At 42.3% G+C, this 12,295-nt stretch overlaps 1 protein-coding gene across 1 annotated transcript in view; it reads right to left on the bottom strand.

Annotated features, from left to right (window-relative positions):
• LOC121579322 (protein turtle homolog B-like) overlaps positions 1 to 12,295 on the bottom strand; it is a 222,095-nt gene that overhangs the window by 26,410 nt on the left and 183,390 nt on the right. Inside the window, exons 15-17 of the mRNA XM_041893813.2 lie at positions 9,426 to 9,510; positions 5,658 to 5,822; positions 5,466 to 5,511 (exon numbers count right to left, since the gene is read on the bottom strand). Of these exons, the coding sequence (XP_041749747.1) occupies positions 5,466 to 5,511; positions 5,658 to 5,822; positions 9,426 to 9,510 (296 nt within the window). The remainder of the gene's footprint in view (positions 1 to 5,465; positions 5,512 to 5,657; positions 5,823 to 9,425; positions 9,511 to 12,295) is intronic.

The raw sequence follows: 12,295 nt of genomic DNA, 5'->3' as shown, positions 1-12,295 counted from the left end.
TCCAAGTGGGCTGTCATGTGCCTTTTAATGAGGAGTGGCTTTCGTCTGGCCCCTCTACCATAAAGGCCTGATTGGTGGAGTGTTGCAGAGATGGTTGTCCTTCTGGAAGGTTCTCCCATCTCCACACAGGAACTTTGGAGCTCTGTCAAAATGACCATCGGGTTCTTGGACACCTCCCTGACCAAGGCCCTTCTACCCCGATTGCTCAGTTTGGCCAGGCGGCCAGCTCTAGGAAGAGTCTTGGTGGTTCCAAACTTCTTCCATTTAAGAATGATGGAGGCCACTATGTTCTTGGGGACATATTTAAATGTGATATTTCAGTTGTTGTATTTTTATAAATTGGCAAACATTTCAAAAAACCTGTTTTTGCTTTGTCATTATGGGGTATTGCGTGTAGATTGATAAGAAAAAAACAACAATTTAATATATTTTAGAATAAGGCTGTAATGTAAGAACATTTGGAAAAAGTTAAGGGGTCTGAATACTTTCCGAATGCACTATATATATATATATATATATATATATATATATATATATACACACACTACCAGTCAAAAGTTTGGACACATCTACTCATTCAAGGGTTTTTCTTTATTTTTACTATTTGTTACATTGTAGAATAATAGTGAAGACATCAAAACTATGAAATAACACATATGGAATCATTTAGTAACCAAATAAGTTACATATATTTTATATTTGAGATTCTTCAAATAGCCGCCCTTTGCCTTGATGACAGCATTGCACACTCTTGGCATTCTCTCAACCAGCTTCATGAGGTAGTCACCTGGAACACATTTCAATTAACAGGTGTGTCTTTTTAAAAGTTAATTTGTGTAATTTCTTTCCTTCTTAATGCTTTTGAGCCAATCAGTTGTGTTGTGACAAGGTAGGGGTTGTGTACCGAAGATAGCCCTATTTGGAAAAGACCAAGTCCATATTATGGCAAGAACAGCTCAAATAAGCAAAGAGAAACGACAGTCCATCATTACTTTAAGACATGAAGGTCAGTCAATACGGAACATTTCAAAAACGTTGAAAGTTTCTTCAAGTGCAGTTGCAAAAACCATCAAGCGCTATGATGGAACTGGCTCTCATGAGGACCACCACAGGAATGGAAGACCCAGAGTTACCTCTGCTGCAGAGGATAAGATCATTAGAGTTACCAGCCTCAGAAATTGCAGCCGAAATAAATGCTTCACAGAGTTCAAGTCACAGACACATCTCAACATTAACTGTTCAGAGGGGACTGTGTGAATCAGGCTTTCATGGTCGAATTGTTGCAAAGAAACCACTACTAAAGGACACCAATAAGAAGAAGAGACCTGCCAAATTGGAGATTTTTGCTCTCAAACGCTGTGTCTTTGTGAGACGCGGTGTGGGTGAACGGATGATCTCCGCATGTGTAGTTTCCACCGTAAAGCATGGAGGAGGAGGTGTTATGGTGTGGGGGTGCTTTGCTGGTGACACTGTCTGTGATTTATTTAGAATTCAAGGCACACTTAACCAGCATGGCTACCACAGCATTCTGCAGCGATATGCCATCCCATCTGGTTTGGGCTTAGTGGGACTATCATTTGTTTTTCAACAGGACAATGACCCAACACACCTCCAGGCTGTGTAAGGGCTATTTGACCAAGAAGGAGAGTGATGGAGTGCTGCATCAGATGACCTGGCCTCCACAATCCCCCGACCTCAACCTTGAGATGGTTTGGGATGAGTCGGACGGCAGAGTGAAGGAAAAGCAGCCAACAAGTGCTAAGCATATGTGGGAACTCCTTCAAGACTGTTGGAAAAGCATTCCAGGTGAAGTTGGTTGAGAGAATGCCAAGAGTGTGCAAAGATGTCATCAAGGCAAATGGTGGCTATTTGAAGAGTCTCAAATATAAAATATATTTTGATTTTTTAACACTTCTTTGGTTACTACATGATTTCATATGTGTTATTTCTTACTTTTGATGTCTTCACTATTATTCTACAATGTAGAAAATAGTAAAAAATATAGAAAGTGAGTAAGTGTGTCTACACTTTTGACTGCAAGTTTTGAGTGCAAGTGAAAAGAACAGAGCTGTTACGTTAAAATCAGCATGGTCTGTACATGTAACTGCTGGCACAATTTATCCCTTTAATAGTTGATTTAACTATAGGACAGACACTTACAAACAAACGGTACCAAAGGCATATCAGCAATGTCTTAGTTGCATGTCTTAGGCCCTGTGCTCTTATTATTCTTAGTGTCAGAAGAGGTTAATACATTCATTTTAGAGCAACACTGTTGGGAGGTTCATTGTTCTATTACTCTAACGTGACTTAGTGAGCTGGAGTGCAATTGGCTTGTGCCAACATTTACAGAAGCCAGTAATGACAGCTTGCCATCCAAGAAAAATGTAGCATTAGATAGAAATACCCCATTGATAAAAATACATTAAACATGTATTGTTTAGAATTTCTGTCCTCTTTCTTCTGTGACTATGTTCAAGCCTTATAATATGGACAGTGATTAGAGAGATTTGGAAGATAACATTCAAGTGCATAAAGATAGTCAACGCATACTCCTTCACTTTGTCTTCAATGACAAGTGGATGGAAAGTATGCAACATTGTTGATGATGAGTACTGCATATTACACAAATAATAGGATCATATGTACAATGCAAGAGATTGCTGCTTGACACGTTGTGTAAACCATTATCCAAAAGTTATCAAAGGTAGCAGTTATTAGAACTGGGGGGAGAAAACACACAAAAGAGTGGTTAATTAAAGAATAATGAATTAAAGAATAAGAGATTTTATCTCATTAGGCTCAGTCAGCAGTTTGGTCAGTTGTTATTGTGTGTGATTTCAGAGTTTGGGGAACATTTGAAAACTCATCATGATAACATTGATAAGTAAAGTGTTTTAGTGTACCATGGTAAACTGCTGAGCTGAGTAAAGTTAGTGCCTGTGGGCCAGGGTGGCCACGGCCTCCTCTGAAATCTGATTGGCGCAAGCGTGCACACATAGGCACTTTGGATGGCACTTTCAAGTGAATTTACTGCTGTATGCTAATACTCTTATATAAAATCCTGACCTTGAATGCAAACACTGTAACAATACTTTTTGAATTGATTTATGATTTACGAAACCTAAGCTGAAGCATTTAATGTGTTGAACAATCATAATTATAATCCACCTAGTTTCTAAATGTTATGGCCCCCCTAAACTGTGTCGCTGCCCCACCTTGGCTGCCCCATTCAAAATGTTCTGGACACGCCACTGCACAGAAGCATGGGTAGTATGGTGGGATGGTGTGAAGAAGCAGTCCCCAATGAATGAAAAAAGACAGCTAGGAAACATAATTCACAGCTAGGAAACATAATTCACAGCATGCATGTTTTTTACTATGGTAAACTTTAATTGGATTTGTTTACAGCTCAAGTTCCTGCCAGCGCCAAAAAAGTATTTTCGACAAGGATCAAAGAACAACATTGTTGTCAGTGTAGAAAATAATAATAATGAGAAAACAAGAACAAATCAGGGGATTCTGGAAACTCGTATGTACCAGCCGTACTTTGCCAGTGAGCCACTTTTCAACCGCAGCCTTTCAGCCAGAGCCTCTGCTAACCTATAGTCAAACACATAGTGAGCGTAGAGGAGATAGGCATAGGGGACAGAACAGAACATAGTCCAGGCTGAATACTTACGTTCCGGGGTGAAGTTTCCCCTAGTTACAGATCTAGGATCAGCTTCCCCTCCCCCAATCCTAACCTTAACCATTGGTGTGGAAAAGCAAAACTGACCCAAGATCAGCGACTGAAGATCAGCAATTTCACCCTATACCAATACTAACACAGAGGGCGAGAGAGGGATTTAACTCCTTTCAGTATCTGAAGCTGGTCTCTGATCATAGCTTTCACCTGACTTCATCTTTCTTCCATGAACTGAGGATATGGGTTAGCAATAGCATGTTAGCTCTTCTGTGTGTCCTAGTGGTCTGATTTATAATTGCACATCATCTAGGTTGGATTAGCCTATGTGGGGTCGCCAGAAAAGCGCTAACATCCGTTTTTAAGGGATACAGTATTTTCAACCTAACTTCCGTTTCCCCTGAAAAATGGTTGTTGGAACGTCGCTCAGGCGTTTTTTTACACCTGCTACGTTAGGTTAAGATTGAATTATCACGAGAGAAAAAAAGCTAACTTTGGACTATATACCCTATTGCCCTTTTCGCACTACTACTGAGCCGAGCCATGCCAAGCGGAGCTGTACTGGGCTGGCCTGGTTACATACACACCATAGTTGCTGAAACGTTGCAGGATAGGACAATGTGGAAGGAAAACGTCCGAACCAGCACATTATGGTTCGGGTCGGCACTTTAGTATTGAAAGGGTCAAATGGAGCCCCAAGACGATGGCTAAACACAGGAATCAGAATCAAGTGGCAGCTTTTGGAAAAATAACAGGCTAAGGTGACAAATCGGATACTTACCTGTTACTTTGTTTTGTTTTTATCTCTTACATGACATTCAAAACAACACAACTTTATAGACATAACACATTCTCTTCTCCTAAAATGTTGGTTGTGCGTCCTGATGCAATGTTAGTCCCACTACACCAGGAGTTCAACAAAACATGCTCTGTAAGTGAGGGGATCAAAATATATTCTACTTCTATGGAATGCAGCTCAATGGTATATGCTTGTTCAGTCCTCAAAGCCCACAGAAGGAATGAGTGTGAGAAAGAGAGAATCTATGTGGCAATTAAGATGCTATTTTAATGAGGCCACAGGAGCCAAATGAAGCCCTTGGAAAGAACTGAGAGAGAACCACTTCTCCAATCTAACAGTCTGTCTGTCAAATAATGATCAAATGTTCTGCCTTTCATGTCAGGGATTTTGATTGATGTCTCTATGTAGGTTTTTTTTCTTTTAATACTAAAAGTCTTGGGCTGCGGCTCAAATTACACCCTATTCCCTTTATAGTGCACTACTTTTTTACCAGCACCCCATATGGCTCTGGTCAAAAGTAATGCACTATATAGGGAACGCACACAAAGACTTGGTTGCTAAATTAGACACCAATGTTTGTGAACATGGCCATGACAACCTCTCTGTGACCAACAGGTATTGATCGTTCAGTCCAACTGTTATTAGGAAAACAAGGTCAATAACGATGGATTGAACTTCCTGGGCCGTGACAAACACAAGCTTGTGTACAAGCTCAGCTCTACTAGTCTATTAAAAGTACATGAATGAAAACAGGTAGCCGAATGTGTTTTCTCTACGCCACATTTTGTTGGGAATTATGGACAACATGATTTTAATTTGCTGGCCAGTAATTGGTGGTCCTGCCAATAGGCTTTCTCTATTTGATGGGCGTGTCTGCAGAAGCCTTGAGTTGTGATGCAGTGCACCCTGCCCTTGATTTGCATAATTTGCAGCAAAGTAAGAAAAAAAAGATTAAAACGTTGTTGGCTTAGGGTTACTTACGGAGTTTCCACGCTTTTTCTGCAATGTGTTATCGAGAGAGGGGGGTCTGAAAAAGAGGTGGGGGGGATTCATTCAATGTTAAATTCGATGTCAATTCAATGAGATGTCAAGAGAGCACTATATTGCTATATCAGCTGTCAAATGTATGTGTGTCTGTCTGTGAATTCTTGTGTGTCTCTATATGTGTCTCACCTCTCCTCCTCTTGAGCTTGCGTCGGCGCTGCTTGTTGACGAAGCAGGCTGCCAGTGTGCTAAAGAGGACAGCAGCCGCCAGGAAACAGATGGTGGCCACGATGCCAGCCACCACCGGCCGCGCCAGCCCCCCCTCATCTACCATTTCCGGGGGCGGGAAGAAGTCTGGGGGAGAGGAGGGGGGGGCGAGTGAAAGAGAGAGAAAGAAAGAGAGAGGGGCAAGAGGGGAGAAAGAGTGTTTTGGGGGTGTGTAGGATAGGGAGAGGGGGGAGAGGGAGAGAGAGGGAGAGAGACGCAGGAAGAGACAGGGAGAGGGAGAGTGGGAGAGCGAGACATGACGTGACTTGTCTGCCAGGAGGCTATAGGCTTGGACAGGTCTTTGACCCAAAACAATACTGTGACCGATATCCACCCACAATAATAAGTATTTATGGTATATTAGCTTTAAATTGGTATAGTAAACTAAGCATATTGGTATTTTAGAAAGCAAATCTTTCCAGTCTAGCCATTAAACATGCAATCTTGTGAGCAAAAAAAGTGTATTACATTGTGTAAATGACTTGAGTAACTCTACATAGCCTTTGTACTAGGCTTGGACTTTAAGGAGAATGTAACTGATTACGTATGGGAGGGCCTGACATCTGCAGGCCTCTTCCAGTCAAATCAAATCAAATCAAAATGTATTTGTCACATGCGCCGAATACAAGAGGTGTAGACCTTACAGTGAAATGCTTACTTACAAGCCTTAACCAACAATGCAGTTTTAAGAAAGTACTACATGTACATATTACCTCAATTACCTCGACTAACCGGTGCCCCCCCATAATAGCGAGGCTATATACAGGGGGTCCCGGTACCGAGTCAATGTGCGGGGGCACCGGTTAGTCGAGGTAATTGAGGTAATATGTACATGTAGGTAGAGTTATTAAAGTGACTATGCGTAGATAATAAACAGAGAGTAGCAGCAGTGTAAAGGGGGGGGGCAATGCAAATAGTCCGGGTAGCCATGATTAGCTGTTCAGGAGTCTTATGGCTTGGGGGTAGAAGCTGTTCAGAAGCCTCTTGGACCTAGACTTGACACTCCGGCACCGCTTGCCATGCGGTAGCAGAGAGAACAGTCTATGACTAGGGTGGCTGGAGTCTTTGACAATTTTTAGGGCCTTCCTCTGACACCGTCACCACACCAACTGTGTGTGTGTTCATGTCCGTGTGTGTGTGTGTGTGTGTGTGTCTAGCTGGCCCCTGCCAATCACCACACCAACTGGCTGTCTAATTCACCTGATTCAGCGACTCATCATTTATGGTCCTAAAGCGATAGACACTTAATGGAAATGGATTAGGAAACTCCTTTCCTCATCTACTATCCTTCCATGACCACAGACTGTCAAGACAACTGGATAGTGGATATGTTCCCACCCTCCTCATTTTATCTTGGGGAGAATTTGAAATAACGTCATTCAGCATGACTGTGTTCAAATACTGTATAAAAAGAAATGTAGTACAAGTAATTCATCATGAGGGGGCAGCAAAGTACTTCCAAGTTTAGGAAGTAAGCGCTTGTGAATTTTTTGCAGCTCTGGCGATGCCTTCACAGTTGCTCACAGTTACAATTTCTGTGACAATATGTTCCCTGTGACCTCCACACCAGAGCAGCATCACAGGGTAGGGAGTATCTCAACCTCACAGCACCGAAGATGGAAATCTTATGTGGAATGTACATAGGAGGAATATGAAAGGGGGTTTGGTGATGTCATACTTTTCAGGCTGTTCCAGGAAGTATTCGTGCCTGGTCCCAGATGTGTTAGTGCTGTCTTGCTAACTCCTATGGTCATTGTCACATTTGACACATAAGAATTGGCAATCCCTCTGGATCTCTTACTGTATATATTGTGCATGATCATTTTCATACAGTTACAGTGGGGTAAAAAAGTATTTAGTCAGCCACCAATTGTGCAAGTTCTCCCACTTAAAAAGATAAGAGAGGCCTGTAATTTTCATCATAGGTACACGTCAACTATGACAGACAAAATGAGGAAAAAAAATCCAGAAAATCACATTGTAGGATTTTTAATGAATTTATTTGCAAATTATGGTGGAAAATAAGTATTTGGTCACCTACAAACAAGCAAGATTTCTGGCTCTCACAGACCTGTAACTTCTTCTTTAAGAGGCTCCTCTGTCCTCCACTCGTTACCTGTATTAATGGCACCTGTTTGAACTTGTTATCAGTATAAAAGACACCTGTCCACAACCTCAAACAGTCACACTCCAAACTCCACTATGGCCAAGACCAAAGAGCTGTCAAAGGACACCAGAAACAAAATTGTAGACCTGCACCAGGCTGGGACTGAATCTGCAATAGGTAAGCAGCTTGGTTTGAAGAAATCAACTGTGGGAGCAATTATTAGGAAATGGAAGACATACAAGACCACTGATAATCTCCCTCGATCTGGGGCTCCACGCAAGATCTCACCCTGTGGGGTCAAAATGATCACAAGAACGGTGAGCAAAAATCCCAGAACCACACGGGGGGACCTAGTGAATGACCTGCAGAGAGCTGGGACCAAAGTAACAAAGCCTACCATCAGTAACACACTACGCCGCCAGGGACTCAAATCCTGCAGTGCCAGACGTGTCCCCCTGCTTAAGCCAGTACATGTCCAGGCCTGTCTGAAGTTTGCTAGAGTGCATTTGGATGATCCAGAAGTGGATTGGGAGAATGTCATATGGTCAGATGAAACCAAAATAGAACTTTTTGGTAAAAACTCAACTCGTCGTGTTTGGAGGACAAAGAATGCTGAGTTGCATCCAAAGAACACCATACCTACTGTGAAGCATGGGGGTGGAAACATCATGCTTTGGGGCTGTTTTTCTGCAAAGGGACCAGGATGACTGATCCGTGTAAAAGAAAAAATGAATGGTGCCATGTATCGTGAGATTTTGAGTGAAAATCTCCTTCCATCAGCAAGGGCATTGAAGATGAAACGTGGCTGGGTCTTTCAGCATGACAATGATCCCAAACACACCACCTGGGCAATGAAGGAGTGGCTTCGTAAGAAGCATTTCAAGGTCCTGGAGTGGCCTAGCCAGTCTCCAGATCTCAACCCCATAAAAAATCTTTGGAGGGAGTTGAAAGTCTGTGTTGCCCAGCGACAGCCCCAAAACATCACTGCTCTAGAGGAGATCTGCATGGAGGAATGGGCCAAAATACCAGCAACAGTGTGTGAAAACCTTGTGAAGACTTACAGAAAACGTTTGACCTGTGTCATTGCCAACAAAGGATATATAACAAAGTATTGATAAACTTTTGTTATTGACCAAATACTTATTTTCCACCATAATTTGCAAATAAATTCATAAAAAATCCTACAATGTGATTTTCTGGATTTATTTTCTCATTTTGTCTGTCATAGTTGACGTGTACCTATGATGAAAATTACAGGCCTCTCTCATCTTTTTAAGTGGGAGAACTTGCACAATTGGTGGCTGACTAAATACTTTTTTTCCCCACTTTATGTGGTATTTAAATGGGTCATTAAATTACCACTCCACCAAATTCCATTACAGTTTTTTATTTACAGGATGAATCGCTTCAATTATTTCCCCATTTGCATTGTTTTGTCATGTCTTCAGTTAATGTCTGTAATATCTACATTTTAGTCTGCCACCTGCCCCATGCCTCTGTCTCGCAAATCCTAGATATGTTTTGTGTGATGAAGGGGTGTCCATAGACGTGTATGTGTATGCAGAGGTGTGTCGTTCACTCACCTGTACTGGACACTCCTACTGTGTTACTGGGCTCGCTGACCAGTTCCTCCATGACCGCCATGACCCGGAACTCATACCATGCCTCCTAAGTCACACACACCAGGGAGATGAGAGTAAGACAGGGGCAGAGGAAACACTGTATTTGTGTTAGTGCAACATCTGTCACACTCTTCTTACAGTCAATAAAAACTATTGTTTACAAAAAAGAAACCAGTTTGTTCATTTTAGGAGGAAAACCACAAGGAAATCGACCTGTCAAAGAGGGCATGAAAATGTGTCGCATCACTAACAGTATGTTAGTGAAGAAGAGAAAGGCAGGGCAACATATACAGTCCCTAGTGGTCCAATTACCTCAATAGCTTGAGTAAAAAGCGAGCTGCAGAAATGTGCTACAGTATAGGTGTAATGAGTGATAGAGAAGTGTGTGTGGGTGTTGGGAGTCATGCTAGAATAAAGTACATGCATAGAATGTGACTTCGTCCCAAATTGCACCCTATTCCATTTATAGTGCTGATAGGGTATTTAGTATACAACTTGCACCGTGGTCAAAAGTAGTGCACTATAAAATAAATAGGGTGCCATTTAGGATGCATCCTGTGAGTGATGGCTAGAATGAGACAAAAAAACACACTAAACATTTCACGCCAGGAGCGCAATCCGACATACAACCAAATAATATAGATTTTTTTCAACGTTGGTGGAAAAATACATTTCTATACTTTAACACATCACTCTCCCCAAATGGTGTACTTATGTGAGACTAAGGATGCGTCCCAAATGGCACCCTAATCCCTATACAGTGTACTACTTTTAACAAGAGCCCTATGGGCCCTGGTCAAAAGTAGTACACTACATACAGTGAGGGAAAAAAGTATTTGATCCCCTGCTGATTTTGTACGTTTGCCCACTGACAAAGAAATGATCAGTCTATAATTTTAATGGTAGGTTTATTTGAACAGTGAGAGACAGAATAACAACAACAAAATCCAGAAAAATGCATGTCAAAAATGTTATAAATTGATTTGCATTTTAATGAGGGAAATAAGTATTTGACCCCCTCTCAATCAGAAATATTTCTGGCTCCCAGGTGTCTTTTATACAGGTAACGAGCTGAGATTAGGAGCACACTCTTAAAGGGAGTGCTCCTAATCTCAGCTTGTTACCTGTATCCAAAGACACCTGTCCACAGAAGCAATCAATCAATCAGATTCCAAACTCTCCACCATGGCCAAGACCAAAGAGCTCTCCAAGGATGTCACGGACAAGATTGTAGACCTACACAAGGCTGGAATGGGCTACAAGATCATCGCCAAGCAGCTTGGTCAGAAGGTGACAACAGTTGGTGCGATTATTCGCAAATGGAAGAAACACAAAAGAACTGTCAATCTCCCTCGGCCTGGGGCTCCATGCAAGCTCCATCTCACCTCGTGGAGTTGCAATGATCATGAGAACGGTGAGGAATCAGCCCAGAACTACACGGGAGGATCTTGTCAATGATCTCAAGGCAGCTGGGACCATAGTCACCAAGAAAACAATTGGTAACACACTACGCCGTGAAGGACTGAAATCCTGCAGCACCCGCAAGTCCCTCTGCTCAAGAAAGCACATATACAGGCCCGTCTGAAGTTTGCCAATGAACATCTGAATGATTCAGAGGAGAACTGGGTGAAAGTGTTGTGGTCAGATGAGACCAAAACCGAGCTCTTTGGCATCAACTCAACTCGCCGTGTTTGGAGGAGGAGGAATGCTGCCTATGACCCCAAGAACACCATCCCCACTATCAAACATGGAGGTGGAAACATTATGCTTTGGGGGTGTTTTTCTGCTAAGGGGACAGGACAACTTCACCGCATCAAAGGGACGATGGACGGGGCCATGTACCGTCAAATCTTGGGTGAGAACCTCCTTCCCTCAGCCAGGGCATTGAAAATGGGTCGTGGATGGGTATTCCAGCATGACACTGACCCAAAACACACAGCCAAGGCAACAAAGGAGTGTCTCAAGAAGAAGCACATTAAGGTCCTGGAGTGGCCTAGCCAGTCTCCAGACCTTAATCCCATAGAAAATCTGTGGAGGGAGCTGAATGTTCGAGTTGCCAAACGTCAGCCTCGAAACCTTAATGACTTGGAGAAAATCTGCAAAGAGGAGTGGGACAAAATCCCTCCTGAGATGTGTGCAAACCTGGTGGCCAACTACAAGAAACGTCTGACCTCTGTGGGTCAGGGTTTTGCCACCAAGTACTAAGTCATGTTTTGCAGAGGGGTCAAATACTTAATTCCCTCATTCAAATACAAATCAATTTATAACATTTTTGACATGCGTTTCTCTGGATTTTTTAGTTGTTATTCTGTCTCTCACTGTTGAAATAAACCTACCATTAAAATTATAGACTTATCATGTCTTTATCAGTGGGCAAACGTACAAAATCAGCAGGGGATCAAATACTTTTTTCCCTCACTGTATAAGGAATATGGTACCATTTGAGAAGCATCCTAAAACGTTTCATGACTTCTTTGAAATATCAGACAGGCTTGGGTCTGACAAGGAAGATGAAATAATCATTTTCATATACACTGAGTGTACAAAACATTAGGAACACCTTCCTAATATTGAGTTGCACCCCCTTTTGCCCTCAGAACAGGCTCAATTTGTCGGGGCATGGACTCTACAAGGTGTCAAAAGCGTTCCACAGGGATGCTGGAACATGTTGATCCAATGCTTCCCACAGTTGTGTCAAGTTGGCTAGATGTCTGTTGAGTGGTGGCCCATTCATGATACACACGGGAAACTGTTGAGCGTGAAAAACCCAGCAGCATTGCAGTTCTTGACACACTCAAACCGGTGCGCCTGGCATCTACTACCATGCCCCT

Source organism: Coregonus clupeaformis, chromosome 13, assembly GCF_020615455.1.
Source record: "Coregonus clupeaformis isolate EN_2021a chromosome 13, ASM2061545v1, whole genome shotgun sequence".
Classification (NCBI taxonomy): domain Eukaryota; kingdom Metazoa; phylum Chordata; class Actinopteri; order Salmoniformes; family Salmonidae; genus Coregonus; species Coregonus clupeaformis.
Note: the sequence above shows the minus strand (reverse complement) of the source record. Positions and strands in the feature narration are given on the sequence as shown.